This window comes from Leptopilina boulardi, unplaced genomic scaffold (assembly GCF_019393585.1).
Source record: "Leptopilina boulardi isolate dan_hultmark-lab unplaced genomic scaffold, ZJU_Lbou_2.1 LbouV2_1, whole genome shotgun sequence".
NCBI lineage: Eukaryota > Metazoa > Arthropoda > Insecta > Hymenoptera > Figitidae > Leptopilina > Leptopilina boulardi.
In genome coordinates this window covers 520,101-538,101 of record NW_026137640.1, presented here as the reverse complement: position 1 = coordinate 538,101, position 18,001 = coordinate 520,101, and the positions used below count along the sequence as shown (strand labels likewise).

The following is an 18,001-nucleotide window of genomic DNA, read 5'->3' as shown; positions in this document are numbered from 1 at the left end:
ATGGTAATTTTTTAGTTTAATTGTTAAAAAGGAATAGGAATTTTTTTTTCCTATGCACTTGAATTTGGCCCAGATAAAACATGACAATTGGCGCGTGCATCATGTTTTACTTTAAAAAAAAAAAAAAGAAGAAAAAAAAATACGAGTGGATCTTAGTATAGTAGCATTCAAGAGAGAATCATCTATAAAGAGAAGAGCCACATCAGTGTGGTTCCTTTGAGGCACGCAGGCACGTTCCGACACAATGGAACGTGACAGGTTACCTCACAAACGTTCAAGGACACATTCATATTGACATTTTCATGAAGCATACACATAGCTTTTCGTTTGTTTTACGTGATACTTCAAACTTGTTTTGAACACGTTACTATACCAGTACTTTGATATGTTTCTTCCACGAGCATTGCAAATTCGTTCAAGGTTACAACTCTTTTCTTTTTCTTCTTCTTCTTCTTCTACTCTTCACCCCCCCTCTTTATCTCATTAAAAAAAATTAATCCAGAACTCATTTTTGTTGACCTCAATTTTCTCACGTCAGGTGCCAGTGATTTTTTTTTTTTAATATTTTTCTGACACACTTTTTATATTACTCATTTTTCAAAACAATGTGTCCTTATTTTAATAACAAATCTCTGCGGTGATATATAAAAATGTTTATTATTCAAAACCGTATATATCATTTGTCAATATAAGACAATTGTTTTTTTTTTTTTTTTTTTTTTTTAATTTTTTGGAAAATAAAAACTTAATTATCAACATGAATTCTTGTGATTAATATAGAGTTTATTGTTTATTTAAAATTGTGCATTTTTTTTTTTAATTTAATTTTGTTCATTTACACTGAAAAAATAAATTTTTAAATAATCGGTTAACTATTATCAAATAAATATTTGCTTGAACAAAATAATTTCTATTTTTCCTATACCTTTTAGTATACGGAGAAAAATGGAAAAACGAAATAAAGTAACTTTTACTATACTTTAAAAGTAAAATCTAAATTGTCCGCAGGTTCTTCGCATTTCTGCGGCAATTTTTACTCTATAAATACATATAGTAAAATTTACTATTTTCAGAATAATTTTTACTATTTTCGAAGTAAATTTTACTATATATTCGAAGTGAAAATTGCCAGAAATGCGGAGAAACTGCGGACATATGAGGTTTTTTTAAAATATAGTAAAAGTTACTTTATTCGCTACAAATAAATAATTATTTGATTTAAATAAATATTTATTTATTATTAGTCAAGTAACCGATTATTTCAATAAAATATAATAATAAATAACAAGAAAAAAAAAATTGATAAATTAAATAGTTTATTTGTCCTTAAGGAACATTTAAAAATAATTAGCATACCTGGTTGCAATTTTGAACATAATTCTAATTAGAATTTTCTTATTACAAATATTTATTTACATATATATATATATATATACATAATGATTTGTTATTGTTTACGAAAAAAATAAATATTCACCTATTTATCTAATCAGTAAATAGGTTAAAAAGCGCGATATTGATAAGGGGAGTTTTTTTAAAAAACTTTTTTTAGATTAAGAACAATTTCTATTAGTATATATAACACATGTGAGTTGATAAAAAAAAAAAAGACGAGTGTTCACACTTTTTTGATAAATAATAGTTTGACAAAAAATTTGCACCTTTTTATCTAATTTGAAATTTAACTTTTTTTTCTCTTATTATTATTTATTTATTATTAATTAAATTTCAAATTTTAAATATGTCTAATTTAATAATTTTTGGTTTAATTAAATTTAGTAAAATTTTTATTTTTTTTTTTAAATCCTAAAATAATTTTATGAAGAAAAATTGAACATATCGCTATCTTTTGGTATCTCTCTCTCTCTCTCTCTCTCTCAAATAAATTTTGTCCCCAAGTGGCGCCCGCATATTGTATAAGAATGAAAAAAGGGTCTGGTATGTAGACGAGTCTCTCTAGGCAGGTAAAAAGAAAAAGAAAAAAAATAAATGAATGGTCACCTAGTAATGGAGTAGTTGTGTCCCTTGTGACCACTAGCCTTAATCGTTCGTAAGTGCTTGAGAGGAAGTATGTACCCAGGGCACGTGCCTACATTTTACGTTCAAACTCCATAGTTCCGGTATTCTATTTGGGTCTCTCCATATATTATACAAAAACCTTCACTTCCGTTTTTTTTTTTTTTTTTGCCTTTCTTTTTTCTTCACTAAACCATCTCATTTTGATCTTTGCAAACCTATATAATGACCCGGATTTTCGAAAAGTACAATTTTCGAAAAGTATCATTTTTGATCATGTCCCAAGATAATAGTTGTACACTAAAATATTTCCTATATATACATATATATAGGACTACCATTTAAGGGATTTCTACCAAATTTTGTCTATACGTCATTTTGTCTCGACAATTATAGGGTCTTCTCTCATTAGAAAAGACAATCTTCTTTCCATTTTTTTTTTTTTAAGATTTTTTTCTCATTTTTCAAAAATTTACGAAAATTGTTTTTATTTCTAAATAACGATTAAATGTAAAATTAAAAAAAAAAAAATTATTAAAAAACAATTTGTAATGTATTGTCAATAATAATAAAATATATATATTTTTTTAAATTGTTTGTTTAAACAATTTTTTTGTTTTCAATGTAAAATAACAATTTTGTGAAATTGAAGAAATTAAAAAAAAAAAATTTTTTTTTGTTACAGTTCTACAGTATATCGTTCATTGGGAGCTGTTGGAACAATTGGAAATTCTAGTGGTGCTAATAATTATTCTCTTCCTTATATGACAAATAATTCAACGGAACTCACAGCATCTGCACAGCAAATATGGAATGCACCAGGTACAACATTAATTTTTTTTTTTTTTATTGTACTTTAATATCTTATTAATATAATATTTTTATATTATATTTAAAATATAAATAATAATAAGTTATTGTTAATAATTATTTTTTTTTAAAACGTTATTTTTTTCACTATGTTTGTTATTATTCTCATTTTTTTAATATTAATTAAAAAATGATAAAATTAATAATAATTAATAATAACTAATGAAAATAACTAATAATTAATTAATTAATAATATAAAACAGCAAAAAAAGTAACAAAAATTTGAAAAATTTACAGCGAAAATAAAATTTTAATAATAACAAATGTAAAAAAAAAATAACAAAAATTTGAAAAAATTACGGGGCAAAAAAAATTAATAATATAGCAAATGCAAAAAAAAGAATTTAAATAAATACGGTAAATAAAATTTAAAAAAATCAAAATTAAATCAAAAATGGAAATATTTGTGGAATTTCGAATATTACTCGGAGCTGAGGGAATTTTTTCTTTTTCTTTCTTTCTTTTTTTTTTTTTTTTTTTTTTTTTTGTTTCGAAAAAGTGAAATGTGAATGTTAGACTAATAGGGCGTAGCTAATGAGGATAGGACATTTTTCAGGACTTAACACTTCACTTCAGGTGATTGCCGAGGACTATGGCAGTAAACCAGTGTCGACGGTGAGTCGTCAGAGTTTGCCTGCATTTTCAACGCAACCCTTCGGAAGTCGGTCGAGTTTTCGAAATTATAGTCCTCCATATCATATACCTACACCCCATCAAACAACAACTGGCGATGTTGCACCGTGGAGTTATGCGACGTCAAGCGATACCCTTGTTTCACAATATGGAACGGTTGGGACGACATCGCGACGACAAACATCAAATACAACAACGTCCGTTCAACATTCCCTTAGCGCCGCTGCAAGTCTCTCAGCCAGTGAGTATTTTATATATTTTTTTTTTTAAAACAAATTTACAAATTTCCAGTGGATTCAATTTTTATTCGAATTTTTCTTTTTCTAAAATAGAATTTTTATTGTGCCTATATTTTTTTATTTCATACATAATTCATAATGCGTTTGGATTTTTTGATTAAGGGACATTTTATTTAACCGAATTTTCGTTTAACTTAACTTTATTTAATAGCAAATTTTGATTAAAGTGAATTTTCATTTAGTAGAATTTCTATTAAAATGAATTTCTATTAAAATGAATTTCTATTAAAATGAATTTTTATTTAACATAATTTTAATTTAAGCGAATTTTTATTGAACTTAATTATTGTTTAAAAAAATTTCTATTAAATCGAATTTTCATTTTGATGAATTGTTTGATCGAATTTTTATTTAACAGAATTTTTATTTAGTTGAATTTTCATTTAGCTGAATTGTTGTATCATTAAATTTTCATTTAATTAGATTCTTATTTATTAAAATTTTTTATTACACTAAATATTTATTTAACATTATTTGTATTTAACTAAATTTTTATTAAGACAAATTGTTTATAAAATAGAATTTTAGAATTTACAATCTTTGGGAAATAAATTTATAAATAGTAAAATATTATGAAATTAAATTAAAAAAATTCATTTTAGTAAAATTCGGCTTAATATTATTTCTATATTTTATAATTTATTTGAAATTCGCAGTTTTAATTCCGACTCGATTAAAATCTTTGAAAATGAAAATTCAGTTTAATATAAAAAAAAGAATTAGTGATGCAAAATTAATTAAATAATATTTTATAAATAATTCTACTTAAAAGAATGAAATTTAATTTAAGGAAATGATGAAAAGACTTTAATAATTTTGTGCTAATTTTTTTTTATATAGACAATTAATTTATATTGATTCGAGTAATTGAAAATTGTGTATTTAATTGAAAAAGTGAACAGAGTTTCCTTCATTTGCGGGATCAATTATTAATGACGATATGAAACTTGACATATTCTCACGTTCGGTATAGTTTATCGGATCACGCGATTCGTGAGATCAATGCTAACATATATATTCTCTCTCGCGAATACTTTCAGTGATTTCATTACAAATTTTAAAAAATTTTAACAAAATTGCGTTTTAAAAATTTTATATATATATATATATATATATATATCTCTCTATTGCGAGCGAATATTTCCCTAAATTATTTTTATTTTTTTAACACTTTTTTTTGGACGTTTTAATTTCTCTGCTGGCTTTATAATATTTTTGAATTAAAAAAATTATTTCATAAAAGTTTAATTGTCTTTAAAGTTTTACTTGCTGATAAAAAATTGAGAAAAGAATTTTTTTTTTTGGTAATGTTTTTGAATGGCGCCAGATGAAGAAATAATTTTTATATTGAGCATCTGTTCATAGAAAAATAAAAAGCGATACAGTCGCATAATTTTCCTTTTTTTTTTGTAAAGACTCCCCAAAAATCGTGCACATCAGTTAGTGATAGATTTATAGACATATATTTTGTAAATTTCGATGGTAGTCCTTTTTTTATGAAAGTAAAAGCGTGTAGTAAAAAAAAGAGAGAGAGAGAAAGAGAGGGAGAAAGAGTCGATCCGTGTGGAAATTGTCAAACAAATCGGTAGGCGTGTTGTCTATATATATGGGTTTTTCTCAACGCTTTGATCAAAAACAGACTAGTCATATGTAATATTAGCCATGGTGTTCTGTTTGTACTTTCAGGGCGGTCGGTCTTAAAAGCAAATTGCAATTATCTTTTTTTTTTTTTTATATTAAAAAAAATAAAATTTTGATGCAAAATTCAAATTTATTTACATACAATTTTTTTCTTCGAAAAATATTATTTTTTCTAATTAATTTTATATATCGAAAAAAAAATCCATTTTAGAGGAATCGCTTTTAGGTGGTCTATTTTCCAGACGTATGTAACTAATTTGGGTCATTTCGTTTTGCATTAGATCTCATGTTACCGAGACCTGTTTCAATAAATCTCGATAAATCTTTTTTGTCTCACGTAAAATATAATCTCTTTCAATTTCGAAAAAAATTTAACAAGTTTTGTTATACTTATTTTTTTAAATTTTTTATTTTTTTGGTTCTTGTGAATAAAATAATTGAAAATAAAAACCCACTTTTTCCGGGACAATTTTTAGTAAATTTTTCTAAATACACTTGAAAAAAAGAGAAATAAAATTTATGTGGAAAAAATATGTTTTTCAAGTGGGATTTTTTTTTTATTTATAGATGCGGAAATTTTTTCATGATTGAAAATAGAAAATAATTGGATAATAGTAGAATAATAAAACATATTAAGAATAGAATCCTGACCTAGCTACTACAATGTAGGTGTAATCAAGTTGTGTCTAGAGAAGATATCAAAGAAAACATATAGGGCTCCTCATTATCTCTCAAAGAGTGTTTACGATAATTTTGGTATTTCAGTCACACTTATATACCTATATATATATATATAAATACAAATAAATGAGTATTTCATATCCATTATTATCAGATACAAATGATAGTCATATTACACATTATGCAAATTTCTCTATTTTTTGAAAACGTCTTATCATTTTAGATAAATTAGAAAACAAAATTTTCATTTTAATTCAGATGACAAAAATTGTGATTGAATAAATCCAAATTTTAATGAGACAAAAAAAATTCTATATTGGGGACAAAAATTGTGATTGAATAAATCCAAATTTGAATAAGGGGAAAAAATTACATTGGGGCAATAAAAAAAAAAGTTTGCTTTTACAAACCAGATAAAAATCAAATTAATTGGAAAAAGAGTTTTTTTTTAAAATTATTATCACGCGTGTATAGCAGAAGATTTTTTAAATTGATTTGTTAGATCAGATTTATTAAATAAGATAATAAAATTATTCAATCAGATTATATAATTATTATAAATTAGATTATAAAATTATTAAACTAGATTATAAAATTATTAAATTAGATTATAAAATTATTAAATTAGATTATAAAATTAAATCAGTATTTAAATGATCGAGATTTTTTAATTAAAGCACTATTTTTAATCTATAATTTTTGTCAATAATCATCATTTATTTATATATTATGCAAGTTCTCAAGTCCAATACGAGTTTTTATCGTTCGTTATTGACTGAAGTTTATATATATAATTAAGACGTGGATTTTGATAAAAGCTTGTTTTGATAAAAAAAAAAGTTTTGATCCGTATTAATTTTGGAACTTTAGATCCAATATGAGTAATTACTTTACTCTGATTAAGTCTTCTGTGATCCTCGAGGTCAGCGTGTTTTGTTTCTTTTTTTACTCAAAAAAACATGTACTTATTTATTTTATTGATGATCATTATACTTGAGATTTTTATTCTCACACATTATTTTTTTTCTTTCGAGTAAACAAGTCATTTTTCTTATATATTTTTGTAATTTTTTTTAAAAATTATTGAAATTTTTTAAATAAATTTGTTGTTCTTTACAAAGAAAGTATAAAAGAAAAAACTAAAAATTTAGTAAAAAAAAAAAAAAAAAAAAAAAAAAAAAAAAAAAAAAAAAAAAAAAAAAACTATTACTAAATCAAATAGGGTAAATGCACTAATTGCGGCGCGATTCGAGTCAAAACACATTTGAAATAGAAAATTCGAAATTTCTATTTGATAAACTCAATTTAAGACTTATATTAAACTAAAAGCTTATGTTATTAAGATAAAAAAAAATTTAACTTTACAAAAATCGATTATTTAAACAAATATGAGAAATTAAAACTAATATCGTAATTTTCTATTGCGGCGCGTTTGTATCAGTTTCGATAACCAAAATTACGTGGTATTTTAAAGATACTTTACCCGCTAAAATTGGAGACAATGGAAATCTTAAAAATGTTTCAATTGCGGCGCGGAAAAAAATTTGATCTCAAATAATTAAATTAATAATTGTTTAAATGTGCATCTTTATATAAGTAACTGTATTTGGTTATTTTGCTTTGAAAGATAGCATCTATTCGTTTTTTAGATGCCAAATCAAGCATTCTTCTCAGAAATGAATGAAAGATAAAATATATAGAGAAAATAAAATTTTAAATTTGGGAGATCAAAAAATAGTTCGGATAATAGAAGTTTGGATAAAATGTTTTTCGGTTCGGATAATAGAGGGTTCGGATAATAGAGGTTCGGATAATCGAAGTTCCACTGTAGTTGTTTTTTATGAACGCGCCGTAATTGGTACACTTACCCTAGTAATATTTAAAAATTCGTGAAAATTTCCAATTTAAATTAGTGAATAAATTCCCACTAATTCAAATTTAGAGTGAAGGTAATTTATTGAAAAAATTGTCGAGAATAACTAATAAAGTGCGTACGGGAGTTAAAAAAAAAAAAAAAAAAAAAAAAATGTTTTTTAACTTAAGAGGCTCTCTTTTGATGAGGCAAAAGTCTGTTACACATGTTGGCTGCCGAATTCAGAGGCCTTTTAACATACCGCAGTCTCGAGTGTGCGGAGAAATTTAAGTTTAACTTTTAACCGACCAGACACCATTGAATCGCGCGAGAGTTTTACCGTCTTCTTTCTGACACTTTTAACATTCGATGTTCAATATATAAGAAATACCCCAGCACTGTCGTCTATCATCCTGAGAACCTGGACACGTGGCCAGGGGGATTCAATTAATTTCAAATATATATATATATTAGAATCACCGAATTGGTGAACTTGAGAGAAAGAGAGATCACCATACCAATTTATTTCCGTCGTACATTAAACATAAACCTTACCGCACCTTTAATAAATTCATTTAAAAAAAAATTTTAATTTTAACAAATTTTTTTCGTCATATTAAATTATAAATTTTATTAATTATTAATAACTATAATTATTAAAATGTAAATTAATTTGATAGAATAAAAAAATTTATTTAATTCAAATAATCGGTTTTCTGACTACAAATATAATTATTTCCTTGAACCAAAACAATTTTTATTTAAATATAATAAATTCTATTTGAATCAAATAAATTTTTTTTTCAGTAATTATTTAATGTATTATTTAATTTAATTATTATTTTATCAAATAATTATTTAATAAAATAGCCAATTTGAAAGTTATTTTCGATAAATACTATATATATTTTATATCGGGGAATTGAATTTTTATTTATTTGATTTTTTTTTTGGTTAATATTTATTTGATTGAAAAAAAAAAAAATAGTTTATATGCAAAATGAAAATTGCGATTGAAAATTTTTGAGAAATATCAAATTTCCATGGCAATGGCACATTCCACGTAAGATGAAGAAGCGTCACAAAGACGTGAGCTCGCAATACGAGTACACATCTCTTTTATAGAAAAAAAAAGTTACAACTCTCCAGGGTGGATGAGAGGAAGAATTTCATGTGTATATAATAGAGAACATTAGATTTCAGTCAGCATAAATTTTTACATAATATCTAATTGCTTTCTCAGTCAGTTCATTGTCAACATATTTCTATAGTCCTTTGACCTCTTTTTCTTTTTTTTCAATCAATTTTAAGGTTTCTCTCTTTTTTTAAATTTAATAATTAATTAATTATAATTATTTTATTATATATTATATAATAATAATAATAAAAATAATAATAATAATAACTAAATATTAATAATTAATTAATATATTATTAATATAAAAAGCAGTAATAATAATTAATTATTAAATTAATTATTCATATGAAATTTTTACAAAAAATATCACACACTATTTTCTATACCAGAAATTTGAACGCATATATTATAAAATTACTTTTAGTACATAAAAGTTTGTTGGCTGTCCACCATTTTCCATTGGTTATCAACAATATAACCGGAAACTGATAATGTCGTATCCGCTCGCCATCCACTTTTTTTTTATATTTCTTTTACTATTCATCTTCCCTTTAAATGGCCTCATTTTTGCTATTTTGTTCCTCTTTTAAAAACGAATATATATAACATATATAATTTGTATAAAGAGAATAGATAAAAGAGAAATTTTTTTTTATTCCAAACAAATATTTAAATAAAAATTTTTTTTTGGAATAAATAAAAAAAAAAATCTTTTTAAATTTTAAAAAAATTTACGAATTTAATATTAAATTTTTTCTAAATTTTATTTGATGGAAATAATTTTTTTTTTTTAAATAAATTATTGTGGATTTAATAAAAAAATTAAAAAAATAGAATTTACGAATCTCTAAAATATACACAGTGCACAACAATGAGGTGGAGTTCTTTACGGAGGGGCGTGAGTGTGTTAATTGTGGGGCAATTTCCACCCCTTTATGGCGAAGAGACGGAACCGGACATTATCTCTGCAACGCATGCGGTCTCTATCACAAGATGAATGGAATGAATCGACCATTGGTCAAACAAACAAGGCGCCTGGTAAGACGTATTTCCACCCAGGTCACACGAGAAAACTTTATTTTTAATAATTATTTATTTAAAGAAAAAAAAATTTAAGAATTAATTATTAATTTAATAATTAATAATAATTAATTAATATTTATAATATTAATAATTATTATTTTAATAATTTTTATTTTTTAAATAAATAAAAAAATAATTATTAGAAAAAAAAATAAATAAATTACAAAATTTGTAATTTTACTAATAGTCAGAGAAAGAGGAAGCAATAATTGACAGAAAATTATATACTAAATAAACAATGTGCGGGGAGGGGGAATATTTCTCGTGCTCGACCGGTGGCAAAAAAAAAAAAAAAAAATAGCCAACAAAAGGCAACCAGGAGCCTATGTAGGAATTCGCCCGTGGTGTGAAAATTGCAATTATATATACCTATATAAATATAAATAAATATAAAAAAGAAATTAAAAAGTGTAAAAAAAATGTAAGGCCAATTTGTTTTAATCGAAATATTGAAAAAAAAGCATGATAAATTTTTTCCTTTTTTTTTTTGGTATAAAAATACCCCTAACGTATGGCCTCCTGTCTGTTTCAGTGGCGGACCAGGGCGAATTCTGCAAAAGCTTCTATGGGTATAGTGGCGCACCTCGCGCTCATGAGGAGAAATCGGGCCGCCGTTTGGTAGGTGTCATCCCCCGTCCCAACATTATCTATTCTCGTTATCTTTTTTTTTCCTCCTCTTAATGCATCTTTCATTATATCATTTTTCTTTTTTCATTAAAAAAAAAAAACAAAAAACAAAAATCCTCTTTCATCTCATATATTAGTTTGTATATTAGTATTTTTAGAATTTTCACCATTTTTTTTTTCTATTGTCTTTTAACATCTTATATCATCTTTGACATTTATTCTTATTTATTATAAAATCAATTTTTGGTCCAAAAATTTCCAAAAATTCGATGAAAATTTGTTTTTATTCTGAAAAATGTTAAATTTTTTGTTTATATCTGAAAATGTTCATTTCGGTTCAAATTTCAATTTATTTTTTTTTTTTTTATTTGTTTTTGGTTTAGAATTTTGAATTGAATTTCTAGTTTGGTTAAAATTTTATAATTTTAAAAAGAAAAACGAATTTAAATCACGAATAATTCGATGTTTGCAAAGAATTTTTTTTTTTATTGCCAAACTTAATTTTCAAGAAATCATTTTAGATATAAAATTTTGGAATAAAAAAAAATAATTGGTTTAGATAAAATAAAAGCTTGTTTTTAATTAATTATTATTAATTTATGTTCTTAGATTTCTGTTTCTAATTTTAATATTTAAAATTAGAATATATTACATTTATTTTTATTGAAAAATTAATAAATTTCAAAACAATTCGAAGGATATAATACTTAGCAAGGAATAACATTTGAAAAAATATTTGAATAAAATTGCAAATACTTCGAATTTATCAGCTTATATAATCCAGATTGTAATTTTTATTTTTTGATAGAAATTCTTTTAGTTTTATTTTAATTTGAATTTCTCATTTTTTTTTGTGAATTAAAATTTTTTCTTTATTGATAATAAAAAATATATATCAGAATTTCTTTAAAAAAATGAAATTAAGTTTTTCTTATTAAATTAAATTTTTCTGTTAACATTAAATTGAAATAGGAATTTCCCTTAAATTTTGCTATTTTTTTTTTTTTTTTCTTTTTTTGTCTGAGAATGAACATTTTCAGATTATTTTATCATTCATTGTCATATTTACCATTTGCACCATTATCTCTATATATGCGCCTCCTTTTTTTTCACCATTTTTCTGTTTTCGAGATCTGTCGTAGCTTGAGGTGCCACTATACCCATGGTATATAATATAACCACTCTCCTTTCCGAAATCACGTTAAGCCTGGACAGAAAAAAAATTATTTAAAAAAAAAAACATAAACTATATAAAATCAAATATTTTATCATTTTTTTTTGTTCTAATCAATTAAATTTTCAAAACTGTTTTCAAAAACAAAAAAAATTTAATATGTTAATGAATTTACAGGCAAGCGTGACTTTGCGTGAGGTGGTGGCTTTATTTCCTCTTCTCCGGTTGATCTTGATAGTCAAAGGTCTCTTGTAAAAAGACGGTAATTTATAAGCAAAAAAAAAAAAATTTAACCTATTTAAAATTATTATTTCGATAATAATTGATGATTTTTTTTTGTAAAAACGTACTTTTGTGCAAGACACCTTTGGTATTAAAACAGTTGCTTCCTCTTTTTCTCTTGTGAAATATAAATGTTGTAATGAAAAATTTATTGTAAATAATGGACTTTTTTTTTACTGACATTTTCATATTTATCATTTTCTTCTATTCTCGAAAAAAACATCAGTAATTTTCATATTTTGTATACAGTAAATGTTAAAGAAAATATTTTTTCTTTTTTGAATTTAATTAAAAAAATTTCTTTTTTGGGGACAAAAAAAAATTGAGTTGTTGAAATTGATGATTTTTTTTGTTTTTGGGGAATATTTTTTAATTTCTATTTCTTTATATAGTCTGCCACGAGACGAACAGGACTACAATGCAGCAATTGTCAAACAATGACAACTTCATTATGGCGTCGTAATCAAATGGGAGAATCTGTTTGTAATGCATGTGGATTGTATTATAAACTTCATGGAGTGAATAGGCCATTGGCAATGAAAAAAGATAATATTCAAACACGCAAACGAAAGCCAAAGGGTACAATGAAATCATCAAACACTCCAATTTCTACAAATGTTGCCCCTTGCATCAATAACAACAATAATACAAATAACAATAACAACAATAACTTCAAATTTGATCCTGGTATGTATTTTTAAAATTATTCATATTGTAAAAGAAGAAATTTTCATATTTTTTTTCTTATTCAAAAAAAGACATTTTTGTTTTGATGATTAAAATTTTAGATAAAGCTTCAAATAAAGCATAAAACTAGATTTTTGTTTTTAGTTTTTTGACAAAAAGATATACAATATTATTTAAATTTTCAGTTCAAATACAACAATATTTAATTAATTTTCAATGAAACGGATGAAATTTCATTAAAAAGTGTCACCAAAAAAGGTAACAGTAAAAGTGAATTTTTAAATTTTGTATCCAAGTGAAATAAATTTAAATTAACAATTTAAAATTCTTACATTTTAATATTTTAATAATTTTTTATATTATATATTTTATATATATTTTTGATCAATACAAACTGATCAAAAAAAAAACAAAAATTCCTTTCTTTTGTTTTTTAATAAAAGTTTATTATTAATTAATAATTACGTATAGGCACCATCTTTATTTCGACTTCTTTAAATTTTAATGATCGCACGAAGTTATATTTTTTTATTGCAGTGAAAAAAAATGTTAATTTTTGACCATTTTTAGAATTTAATTTTTAAAAATTTACTAAGTAAAAATTTTTTTGTTTTGCAGAGAATTTTGGTGATTTGAGAATGGCCCACACAAGTGTGTCACAAGGAACTTATGCGAATTCATTGTACAGTTCAAGTTCTCAAGCAGGAAGTAGACTTTCGACAAATGCATATCAAACACCAATGTCAGGATTATTCTACGATATTCCAGTCTCTCAACATCAACAACAACAGCAACAACCTCAACAACATCAATTAATCGATAGTCATTCATTGAAAGTTGAATGTCCTTCGCCACCATGTTCTGCACGTTCACCAGTTTTAGTTTCAGGTGGACAATCACCTGAGCATCAACTCTCATCACCTCATATTGTCACATTGGAAAATTGTTCAACTGGACCACCAAGAAAACGACAAAAAATTGACAACAATCATTTAGAAAGGTCAACTGTTTTAATTACTGGTAGTGGACTTTCTGCTTAAGACAAAAAAAAAAGACTAAATTGAATCTCATTTAATAGTATGTATACCAGAATTTTTTTTTTTTGTTAAGTTTCATTATTATTATTGATGTTTAAATTGTTAAAACAAATTCCCCCCCTTTTTTTTAATTCACTATTTTTTCATTTTTGAATATTTTATTAGTTTTTATTTCTATTACATATCTCAAGGACATATGTATAAGCAGTGTTACGAAAGCAATGTTTAAAAAAAAAAATCAAAAAAAAAACATCTAAAAAAAATTGTTTGAAATAATTTTAGAAAAATTTTTATTATCTTAGGTTATTGGTATAAAGAAAAGTTTTTTAGTTTCAAACAACAATTTTTAATTCAATTTAAATTATTTTAAACAATTATTATAGTTATAGTTTAGTTGAATGTTTTTAGAAAAATTATTGCTCTCTTTACATCACTGACTGATCAGGTGTCTTTATTAAGTCAAAAAATTTTTTTTTAAATAGTTACTTTATGTATTAAGTATAAAAATACATAAAAAAAAGGATTTGCATTAACTATAAAAACTCCAACAGAATTTATTGTTAAAAATAAAGTTATTTTTTTTGTCAAAAAGTTTTCTTGCGAGAAAAATTGAAGAGTGCAGCAAATTGATTGACTTTCTTTTTTTTGTTTTTATTTTTATTAAAAGTAAAATTGTCAAATATTCGCGAATGTGTGTGTATGTAAATAATGTGTGCCTGTACATACTTATATAATATTTTTTTTTTTTTTGAAAGAAATTTTTCATTTTTTTCTTGTATATAAAAAAAAAATTGTATTAGCCCTAATTTCAGAGACTATAACGATTTTCTCTTTTACTTGTATTATTTTATATATATGTAAAAGTTAAATTTCATTCTCATTCTTTATGCGAATTAATTTTTGAAAAATGTTTAGATATTTTATAAAAAATACTATATATATTGAGATTTTTTTCTTTGCACTATTTTTCTTGAGAAGAAATACTTTTACGCATCCCGAGAGATTGTTCTTTAAATTTTTTTTTTTTGATTTTACATAAAAGTGCTTATTATTTTGTTCAACAGTTTCTAAACTCGAAATTATTGTCATCGACATTGAGGTTTCGTTTTCTTTTTTTCTGTTTGTTTGTTTGTTTTGAAAGACTGATGGTCGAATTCAGTGGAAAAGAAGTTCGACAATTATTTTGTTTTTTTGCTTGTAAATAGTTCAATTATTATATTGAAAAAAAGGAAAAGTGCCTTATTCCTATACATATTATAATATAGAAATAGGAATTTAAAAAAAGTGCCTTTCATTGTTCAGGCGATTTTTTCTCTTTTCTTTTCTACCAAAGAGTCTAAGATTCTTATAAACTTTTATTATACAAGCTTTTTAAAAACGCGATGCCAAATTGAATTCGCCTTTGTCTCTGTAAATATATTATACATTTTAATTTTAATAATCTTAGCTGAAAAAAACAACACTATTAGTGATTATAATTCTAGATTAATGAGTAAAAAAATATAAGTATACAATAAGCCAACGAATACATTCTTTTATTCATTTTTGAAGCAAAAATAAAAAAACAAACAAAAAAAAATATTCAAAAATGAAATAAATTATACTTTTAGAAAATAGTTTTAATAAAATATATTATATTACAGCTGAACCGAAAATTTCAGACTCCAAAAAAAAGAATGTATTTACATGTAATATATATTTTGCAAAATGTTGTAACGAGTCAGCCATGAATATTTGCTAATAAAGCGGGTTATTTAAAAAAATTTACACTTTATTCTTCCGACATTAAACTCTACTTTCCCGACTGATAGTAAAACATTTTTTTTTAAATTAAGAAATAAAAAATTACCGACATAGAAATCTACATTACCGACTGATGGTACAACAGTTTTTTGGAAAAACGAAATTATGAAAAATTACCGACATAGAAATCTACCTTACCGACAGATGGTAAAACAGTTTTTTGGAAAATGAAAATATAAAAATTACCGACGTAGAAATCTACCTTACCGACTGATGGTAAAACAGTTTTTTAAAAAAATAAAAATATAAAAAATTACCGACATAGAAATCTACCTTACCGACTGACGGTAAAGCAGTTTTTAAAGCAAGTTTTTATTTTTTCATTTTTCAAAAAAAGTGTTTTACCATCAGTCGGTAAGGTAGATTTCTGTGTCGGTAATTTTTTATATTTTCATTTTCCAAAAAACTGTTTTACCATCAGTCGGTATGGTAGATTTCTATGTCGGTAATTTTTTATTTTCATTTTTCAAAAAAAAACTGTTTTACCATCAGTCGGTAAGGTAGATTTCTGTGTCGATAATTTTTTATATTTTAATTTTTCAAAAAACTGTTTTACCATCAGTCGGTAATGTAGATTTTTATGTCGGTAATTTGTTATATTTTCATTTTCCATAAAATCTGTTTTATCATCAGTCGGTAAGGTAGATTTCTATGACGGTAATTTTTTATTTTCATTTTCCAATAACTGTTTTACCATCAGTCGGTAAGGTAGATTTCTTTGTCTGTAATTTTTTATATTTTTATTTTCCAAAAAAACTGTTTTACCTGCAGTCGGTAAAGTAGATTCCTGTGTCAGTAACGTCTTTGAATACCATTGAGGTACTATTGAGAAGGTATTACGACTTTACGATATATGTTCTAAAATATTTTTGAACAATTTAGGTTAAATTTTTTAAATTAAATAATTAAACAACAGGGAATAAATAAGTAATTGTCAAGACTATTTAATTACAATAGTTTTATAAATAAAAAATTTTTCAAATATAATTTGACGACAAAGACCCAATTTTAATATTAATTTAATATTAATATTTAATTTAATAAAAATAGAATTTTTATAAAGGCAATTATTGAATTTCATGGAAATTTTTTTTTTTGCAAATTCCTCATGGAATATTTCAGGAAATACGTGCTTTACACCTATTTTTTAATTTTATGGAATGAAAAAGAAATTTCATAAATAGATGTTTTTTTCAATCAAGTTCAGAATGAGTATATATATATATATATAGTAGAGGAGGAAGAGAAGGTGGAGTTGATGTCAGTGAACTGGGAATGAAAACTACAAAGTTGGACTCAGTTTGCATTGGTGATAATGCAATCTCTACTATGTAATCTCGAAAAAAACGTATGCCGGGCTTTTTCGTTCTATATAAACCCATATATACAAAAAATATAATATCATAACTCGAGCTTTGCATTGTGAATGTATTTCTCTCACCTGACGAGCTTATCAGGAAGATTCCCTATATACATTGTAACCATGACAACTTTACCCCTGATAAAAAGTCCCAGCCCACTAGCTTTTAAATACACACAAATATATATATATATATATATATATATATATATATATATATATATATATATACAAATCTCAGGAAGTGAATTGTTTTAAAAATTTGTTTTTTTTTTAAGTACACTGAGAAAAAGAATTATTTGTTTCAAATATAAAGATCAGTTTAAAAGTTTTTGTTTAACCCAACACAGTTTTTATGTTTAATTTTAATATATAGAAAATATTTTCTACTTTGGCTTAAAATTATTATTTGCTTGAATAATTATGTTTGATTCAAACATATTTTCTGTTTGGCTTAAACTGAAAATATGTTTAAAATTTTTATGTTTGATTTAAACATAAAAATTTATTATGAATAAATTTGAAATCAACCATAATTTATGTTTAAATTAAATATATTTTCACATTGAATCAACCAGAGAATATATTAAATTTAAACATAAATATGTTTGACTGTATAACAAAGTTATTTTAATTTTGGGTTAAACATATTATGTTTGAATCAAACATATCGTTTTCTCAGTGTATACGCATATATAATTTTTTTCTTTTTAAACGAAAGGAAAAATATTTAACAATTTATCACGAAGTATTCCATTCACATTCCTAGAATATTCCATATATATATTCCATAAATATAAAAATGTCCTACTTTTGG

At 24.1% G+C, this 18,001-nt stretch overlaps 1 protein-coding gene and 1 long non-coding RNA gene across 5 annotated transcripts in view; one reads left to right on the top strand and one right to left on the bottom strand.

Annotated features, from left to right (window-relative positions):
• Window positions 1–16,891, top strand: part of LOC127281066 (box A-binding factor-like) — a 71,063-nt gene extending 54,172 nt beyond the window's left edge. For 2 of the 4 annotated variants that reach the window (XM_051304592.1, XM_051304679.1), the window contains exons 4-8: window positions 2,702–2,838; window positions 3,444–3,761; window positions 9,994–10,169; window positions 12,690–12,984; window positions 13,603–16,891. In XM_051304592.1, coding sequence (XP_051160549.1) covers window positions 2,702–2,838; window positions 3,444–3,761; window positions 9,994–10,169; window positions 12,690–12,984; window positions 13,603–14,024 — 1,348 coding nt within the window. In that variant the 3' untranslated portion in view covers window positions 14,025–16,891. Of the gene's footprint in view, window positions 1–2,701; window positions 2,839–3,443; window positions 3,762–9,993; window positions 10,170–10,746; window positions 10,833–12,689; window positions 12,985–13,169; window positions 13,243–13,602 lie in introns of all 4 variants that reach the window. The other 2 variants (XM_051304846.1, XM_051304768.1) reach the window with 2 other exon arrangements.
• The window catches only part of LOC127281838 (uncharacterized), a 133,074-nt gene that overhangs the window by 54,316 nt on the left and 60,757 nt on the right, over window positions 1–18,001 (bottom strand). Inside the window, exon 4 of the long non-coding RNA XR_007843104.1 lies at window positions 11,911–12,048. This is a non-coding gene — a long non-coding RNA (uncharacterized LOC127281838). The remainder of the gene's footprint in view (window positions 1–11,910; window positions 12,049–18,001) is intronic.